The sequence below is a fragment of the Natator depressus genome, chromosome 1, assembly GCF_965152275.1.
Source record: "Natator depressus isolate rNatDep1 chromosome 1, rNatDep2.hap1, whole genome shotgun sequence".
Classification (NCBI taxonomy): Eukaryota; Metazoa; Chordata; order Testudines; family Cheloniidae; genus Natator; species Natator depressus.
In genome coordinates this window covers 273,847,952-273,870,651 of record NC_134234.1, presented here as the reverse complement: position 1 = coordinate 273,870,651, position 22,700 = coordinate 273,847,952, and the positions used below count along the sequence as shown (strand labels likewise).

General features: G+C 38.5%; 1 protein-coding gene across 2 annotated transcripts in view; it reads left to right on the top strand.

Annotated features, from left to right (window-relative positions):
• The window catches only part of TMTC2 (transmembrane O-mannosyltransferase targeting cadherins 2), a 361,794-nt gene that overhangs the window by 236,644 nt on the left and 102,450 nt on the right, over positions 1-22,700 (top strand). For both annotated transcript variants that reach the window (XM_074941959.1, XM_074941960.1), the window contains exons 4-6: positions 321-435; positions 20,838-20,923; positions 22,055-22,239. In XM_074941959.1, the coding sequence (XP_074798060.1) occupies positions 321-435; positions 20,838-20,923; positions 22,055-22,239 (386 nt within the window). The remainder of the gene's footprint in view (positions 1-320; positions 436-20,837; positions 20,924-22,054; positions 22,240-22,700) is intronic.

Here is a 22,700-nt window from a genome sequence, read left to right as displayed (position 1 = left end):
TTCATATAAAATGTCCCTTACCCTTTAGTAGAGCAAGCCCTTTTAGTAAAGATTTTTTTATTTTTTATAATTTATTTTTAAACATCGTCTTTCTTCAAATGTAACAATTATACCGAATTTATGAAGATTGTTGCTATTGAACTTAAGTCTCCCAGTAAGATGAAATGATAGAGTGACAGAAAAAAATTCTTACACACACGCACACACACAAAGATTCTCTGTGGGTTTTCTCTCGCTATGGAACTTTCTGATGTTCAAATACTATGGTACGTATAATTCGATTGTAACTGTTTCTGAATACTGCTTTCTCCTCTTGGCAGCATGGGGTAACCTTGGAAATGTTCTCAAGAGCCAGAGCAAGATTTCTGAAGCTGAAAGCGCCTATAGAAATGCCTTGTACTACCGCAGCAACATGGCTGATATGCTTTATAATTTGTAAGTATGCATGGCTTTTCCTGGGTTGGTTCATCCATGAAACCTGCTGTGAGTGGGGCTATTGATTTAGTTGTTGGAAATGGAGATGATGTTAGCTGTTGCTTTTTTGTAATCCTTTTAATTAATCATGTTCCTTAAACTATAGGTGGAGAGGCCCACTTTTTGTTTTCATCCGTATTATCAGATATTCATGTGTTGCTGCTCTGGTTTGAAGGGAGCAAGTATAGAAACTGTGGATCCATGTAGTCTAAACACGTGGATCTGGTCTGAAGATAAATATACAAATCTGTGTGCTCACTGGAAATCCATTGAGCAAAGTTCTGATATTCACGTCAGTAATGCCAGCATTATATCCACATTTCTGATCTCCACTAAAATATAAACACATTGATCCACATTTGTGGGGTCTTTTGTTTGTTTGGGTTTTCTTTTCTTTTGTTTTTTTAAATATTGCTATGAGGTCAAGATCTGGACATTGTCTGCTATAAACCAACTATATCGGGTCAGACTCTGAGGAGTCTGCCTTGGCAAAGTAGCTTCATATTTTTTTTTGTCCCTAAATGACTGATATGGATAGCAGCACATACATGTAGAAAGGTCCCTTACTCCAATTTGTATGTGTGGGTACATGTGTGGGAGAATAAATAAAATGAAAAGCAAAATGACAGCAATATGGCAGAGAGGTTATTTCTGACTCATTAATCCTTTTAGATAATAAACAGTCTCGCCATAGTACTAACTTATTGAGTAGCATCTTGAGCAACTGAAGTGTGATCATACTGTGTAATGTGACACTGAAAATATGGCTTTGTAGGGGTTCAATGTATCTCCTACTTGCAGCTCAAATTTGCTTAGTACCCAAGGATACTTTTTTCTTTAAAAACTGCCAACGCATCCTGCTATCTCAAAGTCAAGCTGAATATTGTCTTGTGAGTCATCACCTACAATACTGAAGGTCAGCTATTCAGTTTCACTGTGTGTGAGGTAGATCAGAATCCAGCTAATGCCACTGACTACATAGGATGAACAGGACTTAAAAAAAAATAGTAATAACTTGTTTAAATCAGAAAAGTAGGTAGGTGAGAACAAGAATACACAGACGCAAATCTGAATAAGGAGGTCCTTTTTGTACATAAGCTTTGTTCTGACTATAACTGTACTTTAAAAAAAAAAACATTTACAAAGCTCAGTAATCTCATTCCCACAAAATTCTAGTCCATTGATTCACTAAAAGTAAACTTGCCAATTGCCAGGATAAATACAATGGAAACTTAGCTCCACTTTTTCAAAATAGGTTAGTTAGGTCCTTGTATTGCTATAATTTATGTACCAAAATTAAGCATGATTTTCTTCTAACTGGCTGTAATGTAATGTGGGTGGAGTAAAGGTTGCACAAGAGTTCTCAAAGGGTCATTTTCAGATGCTTCTACCTTTGTCTAGTATATCCCTTTTTGGCTGAAGCTTAGCACATTTGTTCTCAGCAAAAACAAGATTTTTTTTTTTTTTTTTTGATACAGGGAAAGAGTTTGAGCAAACATAGTTCACCCATTTTTAAGGAGAAGCAAATGGAAGAAAATAGACCAATTTCTTATCACTTTTTAAGAAATACCTCCTGCGTTTGAGCAGGAGAAATTTGGCAAGGATGATGGTCCCGAAGTTGCAGACGTACCTTTTGGTGGTTGGGTGAAAATTGGTTTTGCTTTGATTGAATTATGATTTTTACATCCATATTTGTGCATGTGTGTGCTCCTTCTTATTCAATTGACGCTCTTCCAGCACAACACTGGTAGTGAACTACATGCATATGTGAGTTGAATAGAGATTTCCAGTAAGTAGATAGTTTCTTGGTATTCCATTGGGTTGACGTGTGTGTAAGAAAGTGAACTGAAATTTCAGTTTGAATACGTAGGACTGTGCAAGTAGAAGAAGGAAGTGCTCATCTGGAGCGCAGCCTTCTTTCATACAGTGCCTATATGTGTATGTGCCAGGCCACTAAGGCCAATAAGTGAAGATTCTACTGCTGTTTAGCATATAGTTACACACGAGGGAATCCCTTTTTGTCTTTATTTTTTTCAAAAAACAAAACAAATAAACCTATGCAATTCCAAATAAAAATAACTTTTCATTAAAGTTAAGATTGCAGAGGGAAGCATAAAAGTGGAATATAAAGCATGAATATTGCTGGACAATGTTAATTCTCTCCCCTTTTGTGTGTGTTATGGTAATCTTTGGTTACATAGTCTCATAATCTAATTTGTTGGACATCCACTTCATTCAGTGTCAAGCTGGACCATGAATGAGGCACGGGTTCACAAACTGAACAATGAGGTTAAGCATAAATACTGAACAGCAGCCTCATCCCCTGAGTACATTCTGGTCATGAAATTAGGCAGGAGCTTTATAGGGGAAATACTCTGTAGTCCCGTAATTGAAGGCTTTTGAGTACTTCCCTTTACAATCATAACGTTCTTTTAATGTAGCTTTTGATAGAGTTAAACTACAACCTGGCCATTTCAGATTTCCAGTGGATTATGAATGGAGGGAGTAGATTCAATAAATTAAGTAGAACACGTTGATGGTGTGTGTCTATTTAAAATTATTTCATTTAAAACATATTGCATAACCTGGCAATTATCCTTTTACAGAGTAAAACCCAAGAAATTTAGAAAACCGGCTTTCTAATAAAATACTATATTCTTGAGGCATAAAAGATAAAAACTTGCAGCTTCTGAAACTGTTATGTCAAAATATTGTCATAGGCAGTAGAAGTTTTGCAATCCACTGGGCAGAACAGAAAGAAACCTCTAATTTCTAAAGCCTGTAATATTTCAGTATTTCTTACACAAATTTACAAAACAGTAAACTGAATTTCCAGGTAGCAGCAGAAACACCTTTTATTAGATGAATATTGTAGCCTGTGTCTTGGTAAATACCACTGCATGAGGCATCGTACTTAAGAGAAATTTGTTCCTCACTAATTTAGAGCTTGTAGTAATTATATCATCCTCATTCAAAGCCTTGCCTAATTCTGAGCATGTCATTTGCTGTATGGAGTCTGCAATTGATTGAACAGCATAGTTATATAACACTTGAATAATTTCTAAACTGTTAATGAACAGCTGACTACTTACTTTGAACATATAAAAACATACTCTCTTTTATTACTACTTTTATGGAATTGTATGGGAGTGAGCATGGAGAAAGGTGGGGAAATTAGTAGCCGCTACCAGTCACATAGGTTGCAGAGCCCCAGTTATTTCAATAAGTGAACTGAGCTTGCCAAATTCCAGTTTACAGGTTGGATATCTTCACTGTCCTACCCCCCACTATATGATTCTTCATATTACTAAGACTACATTAGGTTGTGAGCACTCAGCTTTTACAGCTGTAACCCCCGTCTCTTCCCTGGGTTACACGGGAGCAGGCAACACTCACCTGTGTACCTGGGCATCTGATGTTGTTGACATTAAAAAGAAATCCTGAGTACCCCAGTGGTCATGTTGGATAAGCGGGAATCCTCTATCCACCCCTCTGTTGCAGTCCCTTTACTCCTAAAGGAAGTTAAAATTGGCGGTGCCTCCACCTGGCTGGCCCCTGTACACACGCAATGGTGTGCCTTGGGAACCTCCAGGAATAAACCCCTTCAAATAATAATAATAATAATAATAACCTGTGGCATGGGTATAACTCAAATACCAAATATAAAGAGTATACATCCAATATACTTAAATTAGAGCTAACACTCCTTTACTTAACAATTTAGGAAACAGGGTATAACAGACTAAGATTAAATGTCAATACTAATTTAAATCCACAGGGGCAGTTGAATAAAATCAATTAACTAATATAGGATACAGTAATAAACAAAACTTCTGTAACTGGCATTTACACTGCCACCATTCACCCGACCTCGCAGTGAACACTCCTGTGGATTACTTGAATGGGCACGCTTGAAGATCTGCAGTTGGAGACAGCACTCTGTTGGGTCCCGTGTATCAGCACAGCCAAGGCAACAAGCTGCACAACCCCTCTGAAATTGGAGCTGGCTCCACCAAATGTCAGCAGCTCTGGGTCCTGGTTCGATGGGAAGATCACTCTGCCTCTCCTCAGACTCAGTCTCTCTGCTGTGCCCCTTCCCTTGCAAGTACTTTTCCAAACAAGACTGGTGGCTACTCACAGTTCTTTCACTGCAGGTTCACCTCAGTCAGCTCTAGGCACAGCAATAATCTCTGCCCTGGCTCCAGTGAAACCAGCAACAGCCTCTAAGGCTCTCTGCTCGATCAAAGCCCCTTCAGGCTCTCAGCAGCAGTTTCTGGCTTCTTAGTAGCAGCTCCTTGTATGGACAGAGCTCCACAGCACGAATCTCCCTCCTTTTCCCAAAAATGGAGTCCATCACCTGCTCTCCCTGCATGAGGAAGTCTCTCCCCCTTTCCCAAAGGCATCGTGGGAGTTGTAGTTTCTTAGGCTAGATTGCAGCACACTGGGTTTGCCCTTGGAACACTCCCCCAAAAGTTCAGCGGCCCCTCTAGTAAAGGGTGCCTACACAGCCATAGGAAGCAAATGTTGTTAGGGAGGGTTTTTATAAGAAAAATATATGTGAAAAAGTGACTATAGGGTCAAATCCGGACCCCACTGAAGTAAATGGGAGTGTTTCCAGAGACTTCAATGGGACCAGGATTTCATCCATAGGTATTTTGGCATGAGTAGAGAATATATTACAATATAATACTTAATGAGGAGTGTTAACTTTCTAAAACACAAACCAAATACTCATCCTGAGAGAACCTCATATTTAACTTTTTCAATAAATCTTAGAGATAAATTATCTACTGACTTATGTGTTGTATGCAGCCACATTGATTTCAGATGGATTGCTTGGGGTGTAAATCAGCACAGAATTTAGCCCTTTTTTATAAACCAAGAATTGTGATTAATTTTAACATTGGAATTACCAAGATAGTACTACAGGAAAAAATACTATTGTTTCTTCTCCCAAACGGAATAATATTCGGTAGAGCTAAGAGAAGAAACTCATTCTTCCTGGCTTTCCAGTCTTAGTTTTATTAATACAGTTTAAACCTCATGTTTTTTTCTGTTTGAATTTGCTACTCATTACTTCCCAAAGCAGAATTGCATTACAGACTACAAGAAAGTTTTGTCTATGTAATTTCATTTGTGTCAGAGTTGAGTCATGGTTAGGGTGCTCTGTAGGCATTTGTACTAGTAATTAGATATCAGCTTGAATATTTCAGCAGGTTTTCAATATATTCAGAAAGTCTGACTTCTAAAACCTCTGTAAAGTAGAAGTAGGTAATGAGTATTTAAATGCTGAGCCTTTTCAGTGAAGCTTATACCAATGAAACAGAAACATTACGTAAAGTACCATCAATGAAATCCTGGCCCCATTAGAGTCAATGATAAAACTCCCATTGACTTCAGTGGAGACATGTCTTAAAAGATCTAGGAGAACAATGTATTATACAAACAATAGTCTGTTTTGTGTATTTTCTAGGTATCATTCTAAAAACTGAATTCCATAGGCTTTTAATTTCTGCTAATATTTGCTATTGCTATTCCTCTGTACCCCAACATCTTTTGGTTTTCAAATTTCCAAATTTTCTGTTGGGAAATAAGACTACTCTACCCAAGTAGTAATAATATTTTAGTTTCTTCTAAATTCTTATTACAGAAGCATTTTACATACCATCTATAACTCTTTACTTCTACATGTATAGTCTCTGCTCAAATTTGTGTGTGCCAAAATCTTCCTATCTTCCAGTGTTTGATTTCAAAAAAAGAAAACTTTAAAAAAATGACAGGACTTAGTAAGGGAAGTGGACTGGACTGAAGGACTCAAGGATCTGAATATGGAGGAAGCTTGGAAAAATATCTGAAAATATCTGAATCCTGCATCCCAAGCAAGCAGGGGGTGGCAGAAATCATAGCAAACCAAAGTAGAACAAACATATCAAACAGGTTTTTGAGAGAAAGTAGAAACCCTATAAGGAATGGAAGAAGGGATGTATCAGCAAGGAAAGCTACCTCTTGAAGGTCAGAAAGTGTAGGGGAAAGGTGAAAACTGCCAAGCAGAGTTGGACCTTGCAAAGGAAATTAAAACCAATAGTAAAAGGTTCTTTAGCCGTATAAATAAATAGACAAGTAAAGAAGAAGTGGGGCAGGTAAACTCTGAGGATGGAGTAGAGATTGACGGTAATCTAGGCATGTCCCAACAACCAAACAAACACTTTGCCTTAGTTTTTAATAAGGGTAATGAGAAGTGGCAGGATGTCTAATAGGAACAAGGATCTGGAAATAGAAATGACCACATCCAAGGAAACGAGGCCAAACTCAAACAGTTCAATGGGCCCAAATTGGGGGGCCTCGGTAGTCTCCATCCAAAAATATTAAAGGAACTAGCACATGATATTGCAAGCCCAATAGCAAGGATTTTTATTGAATCTAAAAACGTGGGGGTTGTATCGTATCACTGGAGTATTGCAACTATGGTACCAGTATTTAAGAAAGGGTGAAAAAGATCAGGAAACTAAAAGACTGTTCGTTTGACCTCAGTTGTAAGCAGGTCTTAGAACAAATTTTGAAAGAGAGTGTGGTTAAGGACAAAGAGGTAAATGGTAATTGGAATAAAATACAATGTGGTTTTCCAGAAGATAGATCATGCCAGACCAAATTGATCTCTTTGTTGAAGAAGATAACTGATTTTCTAGACAAAGGAAATGCAGTAGAGCTAATCTATCTGGATTCCAGAAAAGCATTTGGTACAGCTCCACATGAAAAATTATCAGTTAAATTAGAGAAAATGGAGATTAATACGAGAATCCAAAAGATGAGTAAGGAACCGGTTAAAGGGGAGATTGCAGTTGGCCATACTAAAAGGTGAACTGTCAGACTGGAGGGAAGTTACTAGTGGAGTTCCTCAGGGATCAGTCTTGGAACCAACCTAATTTAATGTTTTCATTTGTGACCTTGGCACAAAAAGTGAGTGTGCGCTAATAAAATCTGTGGATAGGATGGGACAAAGTTGGGAGGTATTGCCAATATGGAGGAGGACTAGAATATCATACAAGAAGATATGGATGACCTTGAAAACTGGAGTAACAGAAAAGCGTTAAAATTTATTAGTGAATTTAGGGACTAACAAGAATTTTTGCTATAATCTGGGGACATATCAGTTGGAGACGACAGAGGAGGAGAAAGACCTGGGCGTATTGTCGATCACAAGATAGCTATGAGCCGCCACTGTGATACAGCCGTGAAAAAGGCTAATGCAATTCTAGGATGCATTAGGCAAGGTATTTCCAGTACAGATAGCAAAGTATTACCATTCTACAAGGCACTGGTGAGACTCCAGAATACTGTGTGCAATTCTGGTCTCCCACATTTAAGAAAGACAAATTCAAACTGGAAGAGGTGCAGAGAAGGGCTACTAGGATGGTCAGAGGAATGGAGAACCTACCTTATGAGAAAAGATGTAAGGGCATATTTAGTCTATCAAAATGAAGGCTATGGGGAGATACAGTTGCGCTCTATAAATACATCAGGGGGACAGAGAGGATTTAAGGACCAATGTTGGCACAAGAACAAATGGCTATAAACTGACCATAAACAAGTTTAGGCTCGAAATTAGATGAAGGTTTCTAACCATTAGAGGACTGAATTTCTGGAACAGCCTTCCAAGGGAATAGTAGGGGCAAAAAAACCTAACTGGTTTTAAGATTGAGCTTGATAAGTTTATGAAGGTAATAGTATGAGTTGGCCTACAATGGCATATTGCCAATCTGCCACTGCTATTAGCAAATATCTCCAATGACCAAGATGGGACGCTAGAGAGGGAGGGCTCTGAGTTTCTACAAAGAATTCTTTCCTAGGTGTCTGGCTAGTGGATCTGGCTGACATGCTCAGAGTCTAACAGATCACATATTTGGGATCAGGAAGAAATTTCCCCCAAGGTCAGATTGGAAGACACCCTGGAATTTTTTTGCCTGTCTCTGCAGCATGGTGCACAGGTCACTTGCTGGTTTAATTTGAAGTCTTTAAATCATGATATGAGGATGTCAGTAATTCAGTCAAAGGCTATGGGCCTACTACCGCAGTGGGTGTGTGAGGTTCTGTGTCCTGCAATGTGTAGTTTGTCAGACTAGATGATCACAATTGTCCCTTCTGGCCCATCTAAAGTGTATGAGTCTGTGTGTTAGTTTAATGAAATATTCTAGGATTATCCACTCGCTGTATTTTTTGAAAAAGACGGTCTTAAAATACTGCTGTGGGAGCCCTCCATGCTGCACTTCAACAGTTGAAAAGCACTGAAAGCCACCTAACCTACTAATCAATGCTGAACTGTGTTTGAACCTGTATTGTATAGAGTTGGCACACTCACAGCGTATCCTCATGGAAACTAGATTCAGGGCTGTTTTTTCCTCTTGATAACACAAGTTCTCATGATTCAGGATGTGGGATAATAAGTTTAAATGTAGAAAAGGCTGTCACACTGACAAATTCCTCTTTTAAAAAAAAATCAGATTTTTTTCAACACTGAGTGCAAACCTGTTAATAACCTATTTGGAATGGAACAGTGCTTTGCCTGCCAGCTCTTCATGTGTAGAAAACCACAATTTAAATGTGTCTCTTAAAGTAATCACAGAAGTTGTCTATATAAAGTCTCATTGCATTAAGACATTAGCTCTCACTTATATGGAAGAGCAACACTGTATTGCTGCAATATATAATACTGTTCCAGTGGCCTTTCATGAGACCTATATGTTTTTCTCTACTGTATGGGACAGTAATTTTCACAAGTAACCCTGAGAATCAGAACATATTTAATGACCTAACCATTCAGCTACAAGTTTCAGTCTTTGAAATGAAAGCTACTGTTTAACAGTACCTGCCCTGGAACTTTAGCCACAGTCTATTTAAACTTAATTTACCAAATTCCTCCCTCAGTGTGTGTCCTATCCAGCGCACAAGTTACGTGGCCTGCTGGGGCACATAAACTGCTCACATATCAGCTCTCTTTATCGGGGAAGGTCAGCCCAAAAGCACCAAAAAGCAATACGACGATCCACAGCACCAGGAGGAGTAAAAAAGGGCAAAAAGAGTAAAAAGCTTCAGCTTCAGCAGGGTGGAGGCCCGCTCCTTAGTTTCTGCCCTGTGCCCCAGTGAGTCTAATGCCAGCCCTGTCTGCCACCTTTTTGTCCACTTATCTGCACTGCCCAAGTGAACATCAGACAAGTAGCATTTGCCCTACATGGCTGAAGTCACAATGTGGAGGGGAGAAAGGAGGCTTTACTCAGTGTATGCCAGAGTGGGCTCTGTGAAAATCTAACTCTCTGAGTAGTCCAATTTGAAATCAGTGGAACTACATATAAGCAATGGAGATACAATGGAACAAGAGTGAAGGTGGAAGAATCAGGCTGCACCAAATAAGTGTCTTATATTAACAAGCAAACAGGCTCCAAATAAGTGTCTTAGAATAGCAATCCGTATACAAGAGAGATAAAACTCGTTTGGTAATGTATCAGATACAGTTAGACTGAAAAGTGTAATGAGTATTCCACAAACATGTGCATTTATCTCACTCACAGATGCTCTGCCTTTATTTTGTACTTGATCAGATTCTGCCCCCTATGCTCACAATGAGGAGTAGCTTGCTCCTTGAACAGTGCCACTGACTTTAATGGAATTACTCAAGGATTAACTACTATGCAACTTGAGTGAAGGTGGCAGAATGTTGACACGCTGTTTTGCATTTTAAATTATTTCCTAATGCTGAAAAAAGAGTAATGTACCATTTAATGTTAATGACTTTAGGTTAAAACAAAGCAAAAATTAAAAGCAAACAATACAATGCAAAACAAACAAAGGCTTCTAATGTGAATTTTATACTGCAAGGTCAAGCAAAGTAGGGGAAGTTTTCTGTTAACGTTGACAGCTTAAAGATCCATGAGCGATGTCATTTTGTGTGTGTGTTTGTGGAAATAGTCTGCTACACATGTGTACTTTGGTAAGTAGTCTGATACTGTGAACATATTAATTAAGCGCTCCAGCATAGCTGTATTTAGTGTTGACAGTGCATCTCCATGCATGAATTATCACTTGAGGAGCACGTACAGAATAAAGGAAAATTTAACTCCTAAATAACTCCAAGGGGGAAATGACAAAATTTACTAATTATTCCGACAGTTCTCATCAGGTAGCCTCTCATTCTGGATAATTTATTAAAGTTTCCCACAAATATAAGCCTCATTTAAAAAAAAGTTGAATTGTCCATTCAATTTAGACAATTAACTGAAGAAATCAAAAGTGAATTTGAAAGGGAGGCATTGTCACAATACATTCAAATAACTTTCATTTCCTTTTTTATTATTATTGGTTTGGTTTGGTTTTACTTAACAGTGGTTGGAAGTTAGTAAAAGGGCCAGAAGTCTTTTGTGTGTCTGTCTTACTGCATTCACTTGGAATGCTTGAACTTGTTCTACTTCATCCAGCAGATTTCAAGTACTTTCATTTCTATGCTCTCAAAGGCAAGTTTGCGTTATGAAGAATGAAGTTTTTCTTTCCCTAGGGAAGTAAAAAGAATGGATGCAAATCTAATGCCTGCAAATTGTGCTGTTCTAGCACTGGCTCACAATCTGCTTGGTACTTGGTACTGCAGCTGCTATCTCCCCGCACATCTTCTCCCACAAGGTTATGACTGGTATACAAAGGCTTGATCCACTTGTATCCTGGCCATCTGAGAAACTGCCTTTCTTTCTGTCATCTGTCCCGGCTGCTGAGGGAATATTAGTTAGTGGTAGCGATGAATGACCTAATGTGCAGTGTATTCTGGATATGGTCTTTAATTCAAGAACTTTCTTCCTCCCACTAGAAATTTACTGACTTAGAGCAAAGGTACCTCTCTTTCCTCAGGCATTTGTTATAAATGGTGCAGAGGAAGTGGTTGTGTGGGAGCACATTTAAGAAGGGAAATTAGTTGTTTGTTGGGGAAATTATCTCCCCCTCTCCCGCACCTTCCACTTCTAAAAGGAAAAGTTGGGAGGGGGAATGATGAGTGGAACTATCTCTGTATTTGTTAAACCTCACACATGAGTCCTGTACTCTTCAGAGGGGATATTTTTAAATACCTGCGATGAAATAAAGCATACTAAGTATCCAATCATGATATCAAGCTGATTTCCCCCCTACCAAGTCAAATCAGAATGGACAAAGTCTCCTATATTTAATGGGTTTCCCCTCTGAAAATGGAGAAACAACCTCCCCTCCACTATAAAACAGTGTTTAAATAATTCATAAAAAATGAAATAGTCAACCCAGTGTTAATCCTTTAGAGGCTTGGTAATTCGTGGCTATATAGGAATTGGCTATTTTCAAAGGAGTTTGAGTAGCCACTGTAAAAGGAATAATGGACTCAACTTCTACTCCCGCTATTGCTGGTTTCTGACCTCTCCTCAGGCCAGGAACCAGGGGAGGGGAGGTGGGTTGCATCGTGTGCTGAGGTCAGGGACAGGAAAGAAATGGCTTGATACCAGTCTTCCACATGAGGCAAGTATACTTATTCTCCTGGTTTTAAAAACACTATAAGCCTCAAAGAGGGTGTGGTCTTCGATTGGTGCAGAGCTGAAGGATTCTAGCCTCAGCCTCATGGATCTCAGTTTTTCCACATGATGTCTCTTCCCAGGCTCTGTACAGTGGTCTAGGTCCCCATCTTCCCATGACTATGGAAGCTTAGTCATACTCAATGGCTGAACTGCTGTTGCTTCCCAGCATCATACTTCATCACAAACATGGCTAATTTCTTAGGAAGGAAAAACTAATAATTCTCAAATTTGTTGTAGTTCTGTTCCCAGCTCTGCCACTAATGTACTTCCTTGGCAAGTCCCTTCGTACCTACCTATCTCACAGGTAGGAATGTTAGGAGGTTTAATTAATCATGGTTTTAAACTGCTTTGAGATACTCTAAAGGAAAATGTTAAATACCCATTGGAACCTTAATCACTGTGTAACAAAAACTTCAATTTAAATGTATTAACCAACCTGAAGAGAGAGGATTTCACAATTATTAATTCAAATTGCAGAAATCCATAGTCACCTGAGTCTTGAAATAATAAGAAGGAACAACTAGAAGATTAGCTCAGCGCATCCAGATACACTTAAAATTAGTGCCTTATTTCTAGTCTGAATTTGTTCAGCTTCAGCTTCCAGCCATTGGTTCTTGTTATGATAGCTCCTGTGTGTAAGACATTTATAATTTATAACTGATATGTTCTTTAACAGGAAACCGTCAGCCCTGTGAATTAATAACTGTAATATATAGGCAGCAAAATGTTTGGTTATCAAAAAAAAATTAGCAAGCATAACATAATACTTGAGCGTTTATATTGTTCCATCAAATTTTTCTTTGGGTATGTCTACACTAAAAAGGTAAATTGACCTATATTAGGTCAACAGCCATTGCAATAATTACTGCTGTGGTTTATGTCCACACTACCCTCCTTGGGTCGGGTGGTGCGCATCCTCACCAGGAGCACTTCCACCAACTTAAGGGGGGCAGCATGGGGAGCTGAGTGCCTGGTCTACCCCACAAGCTCGCAGACTCCCAGTGGGCTGCCTCCCCCGTCCACTCCCCATTCCCCACTGGGAGCAGGTGGAAAGCTGCACAGGGCTTCTCCCCTACTGTTTCTCACCAGGAGTGTGGGGGGAAGCCAACAGCCAATTGACAAGTCAGCCAGCAGCCAATATAAGTAATGCAGTCTACGCAGACACTGTGTCGCCCTAACACCACCAACATAAGCCTTACGCCTTTCATAGAGGTGGGGCTATTATGTCGGTGTAGTAGGGCACTTACATCGGTGGGAGGAAGGCTGTAATGTAGACACTGACATAATTAGATCAATGTAAGTTGCTTTACATCGACCTAACTATGTAGTGCAGACCAGCTCTTAAACAAATAGGTCTTCTCTGGCTTTTCCAAATTACCACAATTATTAAAGATCCATTATTCATTTTCCATGTCTTGTCTGCAACTCAGCAACAGTTATTTGACAATCATCTTGCAATTCAAGTAGGGCCTTAGGTAGTGTCAATTTATACTTCCTTAGAAGTAAACAGAACATATACCTGCTACTATTGGGAGCAGCTGCATGGAAGAAGGTACTCAGTGGAGGTCGTTCCAGCCCAGTGGTGAATTAAGCTCCATAGCCCCTTTTATTCCCCATGCCCTCCCACCACACAGTGGAAAGACTGGAGAGCCATGGGCCCATCTGCCTCCTAAAGGGAGCTTTTCGTGGACCTGAGTTTTGAGATGCAGAGCGGTGGTAACATCTGCACAGCTGTCCAGAATCCTGCACTGGTTCCATTGCCAAGGGAGCAGCCATATAGTAGCAGAGGCAGAAACAGGATTTGTGCCTTAATATAACAGCTGTCCATTCATTCGCATAATGATGTAATGGAATACTGGAGCTGCACACATTCTGAATAATAGGAGCAACTCCCACATTCAAGCATCTCCCACATCTAGCAGAGATGTTATGCTCAAAATACTATGTTGCACAACTTTGCTCAAATAATTTTAGGAGCTGGAGAGATGATGAGGTAGTGATTAGGATCTTGATCTGGGAGACCCTGGTTCACTTCCCTGATCTATCACAGGCTTCCTGTGTGATCTTTGGTAAAGTCACTTAGTTCCCTATTGGTAAAATATGGATAACAGCACTTCCCTGTTTCATAGGGGTATTGTGACGATAAATCCATTAATGTCTATGAAGCACTCGGATACAATGGTGATGAGCACCCTATAAATTCCACAAGGAAATAACAATACTGCCTTCAGAGTAGGGCTTGAATAATGTGCAGTGAATAAGGCCTGGGCCACATATTGAACAATAAGGATAAAACAAAATATTCTATATTCATTCTGCAAGCACTATCCATCTTGTGCCCTAAATGAGGCAGGAGTGCTGTGGAAAAATTAGTGTGTGATCATGTCACTGAACTGTATCATAAAGCATAATCACAAGAGGGTCAAATTAAGGTTCTTCTTCGAGTAATTGTCCATATGCATGGTCCAGCTGTTGGTGTGCATGTGCCCCAGGTGCTCAGGACCAGAGACTTTTTGGCCAGTAGTATTTGTAAGGCGTGCCTGTCCCCAGATGCTCCTTGTGCTGTCCACTGAGGGCATATAAGGGCAGGGAATGCCTACCTCCATCAGTTTCGTCTCAACCACCTCCTGCATTGTGACAGATCATTGGTGGTCCAGCGTACACATCAGCCTCCTAGAACTCAAGGAGAGTCTGCAAGGTTTTTATCAGCAACATCAAGAATCAGCACATGCAAATAATGATGGAAAATACAACCACCATGTTCTACAACAATCAAGATCTTCCTGCTGTATCAAGAAGCAGTCAGATTGTGGAACTGGTCACTCTGACATCAAACTTCCCTCTCAGCTGTCAACATACCTGCCCTGCAGACCTCCCTAGCAGACAATCTGAACAGACATATCTAATTGAATCACAAAAGGGAGATCAAGGACCACATTCTTCATCACTTTCAATGAATGGGGCCACCCCCTTATAGAATTGTTTGTGACTTATTTTGCCTCAGGAGAAGTTCGAGCCCAGGTGCCCTGTCTGATGCTTTTCTTGTCCCATGGATGAGGGACCTTTTATACGCTTTCCCTCACATTCCTCTAATTCCCAGAGTACTTTGCAAGGTCAGACAAGACTCCACCAAACATATTGATAGCCCCAGCCTGGCCGAGGGAGTTTTTGTTCCCAGATGTCCTAAGGTTGTCCAAGGCCCAACCCTGACACTGGACTTGCTGTCATAGTTCAAAGGAAAGGTGCTGCACCCAGACCTCAGGTCTCTGCACCTCACAGCCTGGCTGCTGGATGGATGTCTAGCCTAGAAGTTTCTCCAGTCAGGGATATTTTGGTCAAAGCAGGAAAGACTCCACCAGACACACCTCGTGAAATGAATGAGATTCTCCCACAGATCTTGGTTGAGGTCACTCCTCCCTCATGAAGCACCTATACCAGTAATGTAGGAGTGCCTGCTAGAGCTGAAATAATCTAATCTCTCTGAGTTCTCTTAGAGTCACCTGGTGACAATTTCATCATGTCATCTGCCTGTTGACAGCCACTGTCTTCTTTTACAGACCTGAGATTCATAAACATTTCATGAGAGACTTTCCACCTGTTCAGGGGCCTCATTTTCCCCTTAGGGCTTTAATCTAGTACTTCCCATGCTTATGGGGCTTCTATTCAAACCTGTGGCGTCATGACCCCTTTTACATCACTCCACAAAAATCTTCATGGCAGACCCCTCTCCCCGCCAACACACATGATTGTCTTCCTCAGGACTCATCCAAAGTACTTACTCAAGGTGGTCATGGAATTCCACCTAAATCAGCAAATCCACCTATCTGTGTTCTTTCCTCATATGTGTAAGATAGAAGCGGCCCTCCACCCTTTGAATCTCAGAAAGCCTCCAGTATTTTATCTGCAAAGAAGAAAAACCATTCTGATCTTGTCCAAAGCTCTTTGTAGCGTAGTTGATGGACCGAAAGGCAAGGTCGTGTCTTCACAAATTCAAGAATCTTCTCAAAATGGATTTCAGAATGTGTGAAATGTTGTTATGACATAGCAAGAAGAGACCCACCTGCAGGGTTGAAAGCTCATTTCACTGGAGCCCAGAGAGCCTCATTAGCTTTCCTGAACAATGTCTCACCCTAGATATATGTAAAGGCAGTGACCTAGTGCTCTGTTCATACGTTTACCAAGCTCTTACAGAAGCCTCCAGCTTAGATGCTGGTTTTGTTAATGCTGTTCTCTAGTCCCTTCTTTCATAGACATCCCATAGTGGAATGTGCATATAGATAGCCACTTGAAGGAGAATGAATAGTTACTTACCTTTGAGGTATGTTGTCCGTATGTACATTTCACAACCCCCTCTCCATCTCCTTGACCTCGGTGTCCTCTCACTTTATATTTTGTAGTTGAGAGGAAACTGATGGCACTAGGAGCACCCTACCCTTAAATGCCCTTGCCAGACAGCACAAAGAGCATCAGGGTGCAAGCTAGCTGTATGGCTACAGCTGGCCAAAAAGTCTACAGACTTGAGCGCGAGGGCACATGCACACCAATAGTGGAATGTGTATATGGACAACACATCTCAAACTCCAGTTTCTGAATGGGTAAGTAACTTGGCATTTCCTAACTTTGGAGTGCTTGACTTTGCAACCTGCATGTTCTTTTCACATGGCTTTTTTGGTATGTAATAATACAAAGGTTGGATGAGAGTGAGCATTTGTAATGTTTGTGTATATGCCTGTTTATTTTGTTCATGCATGAGGTAAGAGCTGATTTTTGTACTGAAGACAGAAATAGGCCTACCTCTTAAGCTCTACTAATACCAGTGCCATTTCAGGAAGACAGTGATAATTGTGCCATCCTGCAAGTCAAGTGTTTAAATTACTGTTTCCAATTTCATGAAAGCATTATTCTCTTAACTGTTTATCTATTTAATTAAATATTTTTATCCTCATTTTTGGCAGTGATCCAGGCTGGTTATCTTTCAAAAACAGTCCCAAAAAAGTGTGACTTAATTTTATTCAACTAAAAAATTTATTTTGGGAATTTTTCTTGAAATCCTTTCTTGATTTTGTTTAAATTGAATCTAGAACTAGATGCACATAAATCTACTCAGTCTCATGGTCTCAGAAGCCACAAGGAAAGTAATAAGGTGTCAGAGGTCAATCAGAGCCAATTTCACATAGGAAAAGAGATAGTTTAATGGCTGATCAAGGTTCTCTAGGTCATATACATCCGTTTTTCATTTTACTGAGACTCATACTAAAACAGAAATAAAAGTCTAATTATTTATTGGAAGTCAATATTCAATCTCACACCCACACAGCTTGTTGTATCTATATGAACTTTAAATAGCTAGTGCAACAGCTGCAAAAAGGTGTTTGTGTACTGAATGAGAAAGGGGAAAAAACTGAAACCATGTAGCATAAAATAATTAATCCGAAGTGCTAGTACTAAAGCATGCAGTAAAAACAGGGAATTACTTCAGTAGTAGTGACAAATAAGTGTGTTTTTAATCCAAATGGTACAAACATCATACCAAAGTAATTCATTATATTCAAACTGAACAATTAATCCGTAATTTTCTCACTATGCAAAAACAATAAGAATTCCTAACAGAGCTTCCTCAAGCGCAGAGGTTTATAAATCCAAGGATTTAAAAATATAGGAAAAACAAATGCAAAAGGCATGATGACTTAAGAATTCGTAAGAGATCATGTAACGCTTGTGCTTGATGTTGGTGTTCTATATTAGTCATTATTTCATTGAACTAAAAATCTCATAATAATGAGAAGTCTTTAAGGACAAGTGCTATATAACCAAAGCTTAACAGGGAACAAAACTAAAATTCTAGAAGATTTATTATCTATGTGTTATATTATCATTGCTGAATCTACCTGGAAGTCAGTGGGCATGCTGCTAAACTTAAAAAGTGACCTTGTATTTAAAAATAAATATTTAGAAATCAAGAATCTTTTAGAATTCAAGTCATATTCATTGTTTCCCCCGCCCAATGGAACAGAAGTAACTTTTGTAATATCTTTTTATATGCAACCACTGTGTTTCTTTAAACAAACACTAGACATGAAAGTTGCTCTGTCATTGACTCAAACTACAGTATGTGGGAACTACAAATAAGCAGCCTTGATACTGTGAGTGATTTGAGCCACTTAATACTAGATTATCCTGAAAACATTAGGGCAAAAGTGAGGCTGGCTGGTGCTGATGAAGAGACAGTAAAGATAAAAGGCAAACACAGAGTATATCTCTCCATAAAGAAGAGACTGCATTTGCTCTCCTCAAGTTTAGTAATCTTTCTCAGTGAAAATTATTCCCCCTTGTCTAGGATTTAGAATTTAATATTTTCTCTCTTAACTTTCATTTCATAAGGAATGCATATATGCAGAGGACTCATGCTCTTTCTGTCAGGGTGTTTTTTCTTTAATGATTGTGCGGGTGTCTTCTGGCTGCAGTGAAAAGGATTTTGTTGTTGCTTTATTGTTTGTCTGTTTTTTGTTTAAAACAAAGCCCTGGTGCCTTTCTTTACTCCCGAAAGAGCAAACAGCAAAAGTTCTTTAAAAATTAATCATAATTCCGCTTGAAAAGAGACATATTTTCATCTCTTAATACAACTGGAGCCAGAAAGAGGAGATTGTGTTTATGCCTGTTTGTGTGTAATTTATCAGATATTCAGTATTACCAGGAATAAGTTTCTGTGCTCACAGATGGCAGGGAAGTGCAAGTTCTTTCTGTTTATGCCCTTATTGTCCCTAGGTAAATAGCATCTGAGAACTGTTTATAGTCCTGAATCGGCAAAGCACTTAAGCAAGTACTTAAACTTTTAATCACATGTGCAGTACCATCAACTAAAATGTATTTGTATAATACAGCAAATTTCAAAAAAATATTAATTTGAATTTTCTAAGCTTTTTTTGTTTTCTTGTGAATTAAATCTCCACTGTCATATTAAATGTAGCATTTTTGGATGTTCATTTATAAGTCAGTCAGATAAGGTGTATATTATAAGTTAGCTGTGCATTTATCTGTTCTCTTGTGCACACATATATTTAAAGAAACTTCCTGTAATGCATAGTCAGTACCCCATTGTCAGGCAATCAAAAACAAGAAAAAATAGTTGGCCCTAATAAGAAGAGCTGGTCAAAAAATGAAACAACATTTTGAAAAGATTGATTTTTAATTTTTTTTTTATTATAATGTGTCATTTGATGAAACTTTTAATCAATGTAAAAAAAAAATTTAGATCCAGTTATAAAGCACATTGGAAAAACCACTAATAATGCGAAATAAATACCCAGTATTTTAATTGTTAAAATCCAATTTCAAAATTTCATCATAAATCTAATTGTAGAAAATTTTGACTCGCTCTGTTAATGAGGGTTGTGTCCAAGATGTCATGCCAAGTTGCAAATTACAGATGTCAGCTACTTTTTCTGCAGGCCTCTATTCAATTCTAGTCATATCTTGAAAATAAAATAAATGAAAAATAGGAAAAAGGTATTTCCCCCACTCATCTGCTGGCTTAACTCAAAAGGGGCTGACTGGATTTTGCTCAAACTGTCGTAAGGGGGGGAAATCCGCTTTGTATAGAGATCAAACATGACTCATCCTAATGTGTTCATTTTGAAAAGTTATGAGAACGTAAAAATGAAGGGAAACAGGAGAAGTGTTCTAAAATGGACAAACTGTTTTGCAGCCTAAACTGTAACAACCACTCCATTAGTGGTTGAATAATGGTTAAATGGTTGTACGAGCAGGGGACATGTCTTAGCAGAACAAGGTCACAATCCTTTTTGTGCTACGCTAATATCAGTAATTAATCATAAGATACTTTTAAAAAAATCTTAGTTTTAAACATATGCATCCATTCATTTAAAACATCCTTTTAGATCTGCAGGGATACTGAAAAGCTTTGGGGGAACATTCATTTGAATATAAAGCTATGAATTCATGTCAACAATATACATAGCACTTTTTCTTAATTTTCCACAAACATTCACAGATATAGTGTGTGTGTGTGTCTGTCTGTTTGTGTATTTAATTCAAAAGAATGTTTTTTGAAAGCAAAAGTTCAGTTAATACGCATGTATGTGTTCCCATGGAAGTTAGTCCTGAAGGATTCACACGTCAGTCTCTTTAATATACTTTCTCCTGTTACTAAAGGTTGTCATCCAACCGCAGGGTAGAAACAGCAGCATGTGAGCTAGGTGACCAGTCACACACAATCATGAATATTCTAATCAAATAGCTCAGACAACCTATAGGCTGAAATATATTTTTATAAATTGGTTGATGACAAATTTTGAATAACAAACACATTCGTAACATTCAGGTCCTTTCCAGTCATGAAAAGAAAAAAATGAAAGATTTAGTGCAAATAGCTCACCAACCTCTATCTGCATTAAAAAAAATTTAGCCCTAAAAAATCTCTCATGCTCTTGAATGTATAAATGAATCACCATTTTCCTAGGAAGCTGACACTGCTGCATTTTAGTAACCGTGTAGGCAAAGGTATATGAATGCACCTGACACCTATGAATTAATCCTATTTTTTCAACCATAATAATTTTCAACCATAATAATAATGTTAGTATTTGCGAGTAAGCATTTTATTTATTTATTGCTTCTCTGAAATACAAATCGGTATATTTTCCTTTTGTTACCTTAGTTTTGATTTTAATATTTTCATTTCCTCTGGGGTGATAGAACACTACTCTGGTTTTAAGGTAGTCCTTTACAGTAAATTTCTATCTCCTTCTTTTTTTTTTCCTGATACAGAGGATTACTGCTGCAGGAAAACAGCAGGTTTTCAGAAGCACTACACTACTATAAACTGGCAATTGGTAGCAGACCCACATTAGCTTGTAAGTAATTCAGTAGGTTTTTTTACATTTCTTTTCTTCCCTCATCTTTGAACTATTATAAAGCTAGAATGAGAAGGATAACATGCGCTGTATTTAGGCTTGGCAGAATTTTTTTATATATATAATTTCAATGGATAATATCAGTGTTTTATTTTTCAGCATTTCTTCAATTTTTATCTATTTTAAATTTTCACAGTTGTGGGAAATAATGGGGGGCTAAGACAGCAATTGTTTAATGACAGTAGATGTTGACATTCAAAATGTTAAAGCTTTATAACCATTAAAAGAAATTTTCAACATCACACATATCACCATGTAGAAAGTAAATAGCCTTTTTTTTATCAACAAAAATCTAATTGTTCCAAGCCTAGATATATTATAAAGTAATATTCCATGAACCACATTAACTGTGAGAAGTCATGCATATATGGACAGTTGTATTTAAGGAAATTTGTTCTCAATATTAAAATGAGAGGGAGAAATTTATTTTACTCTTCAGTGAGCTGCAAAACAATCACTCTGTTGTTCAACATCTGCTCTCTGATAGACAATGGGCTACAGAACTGAAAACAATGGCGCGATCCCATACCATTCAAAAGAATGGGCTGGTGAGCCATGGACACTGTGACTAAAATATATGACATTGATGTTTGTTTTCTGATAGCCAGTCTCTGACTTTAAGGCATGTGGTGAATCAATAATACAAAGTTTTTGGAATTCCTTATTGGGACAATCTTCCACTAGTAAGATTTGTTGTTTATTGCCGGTGACTAATTCCAATACCATACCAGTAGACTCTAATTGCAGGTTGTTGAGTCTGTTTGGTATCCCCTTGATTTAATGTATTAATTTATTTATGTATTGGAGGCAAGGTGGCTCACGTTTTCTTTTACTTAAAAAAAAAAAAAAAAAAAGTCTGCCCAATATTATGTTTCTAAGAAAACAACAGCCAACCTTCAGGGGAAGTTCTATGGCCTGTGTTGTGCAGGAGGTCATACTATGTGATCACAGTGGTCCCTTCTGATTTTATAATCTGTGAACATGAATATCTTTTGGTTTAAAACGATAACAGGTATGATGACATAGTGGAACCCCGCTAAAACATGTAATATTTGTTTATTCCCCTAACAGCTGCCTATTTAAATACTGGTATTATCCTGATGAATCAAGGAAAGACTGAGGAAGCCAGGAGGACGTTCCTGAAGTGTTCAGAGATCCCTGATGAAAATTTGAAAGATCCTCATGCTCACAAGAGCTCTGTTACCAGTTGCCTTTATAACTTAGGAAAACTCTTTCATGAACAAGGACATTATGAGGTGAGGACCCAATTTTCCCATCCCATGCAAACATCAACACTACCCCTCCCAACCCCACAAAAAAGTCCTTATAATAAATAATACCCATCATTTATATACAGTAGCACCTTTCATCAACAATGTCAAAGTGCTTCACAAATATTAATTGATTAAGCTGCACAAATCCCCTGTGAGGTCGGTATGGGAAAGTAGTATTCTTCAACAATTTACAGAGAGGGAGGCAGAGCTGCAGAAATGTTAAATGACTTATGCAGTGATGCATAGCAAAATAGTGTTAGAACCAGAATGAGAACCGATCAAATCTGGGACTTTTTGCTTTCTGCAGTTTGGTCTGTTTCATGAGATTGTTGTCATAAATGGCTGAAGTATATCTGAAGCCACTGGGGAGTGTGTATTAAAGATGGCCTCTGTGCCTGAATAGCAAAAGATGAGAATCTGTTACAGCCCCAAATAGGGAGTCC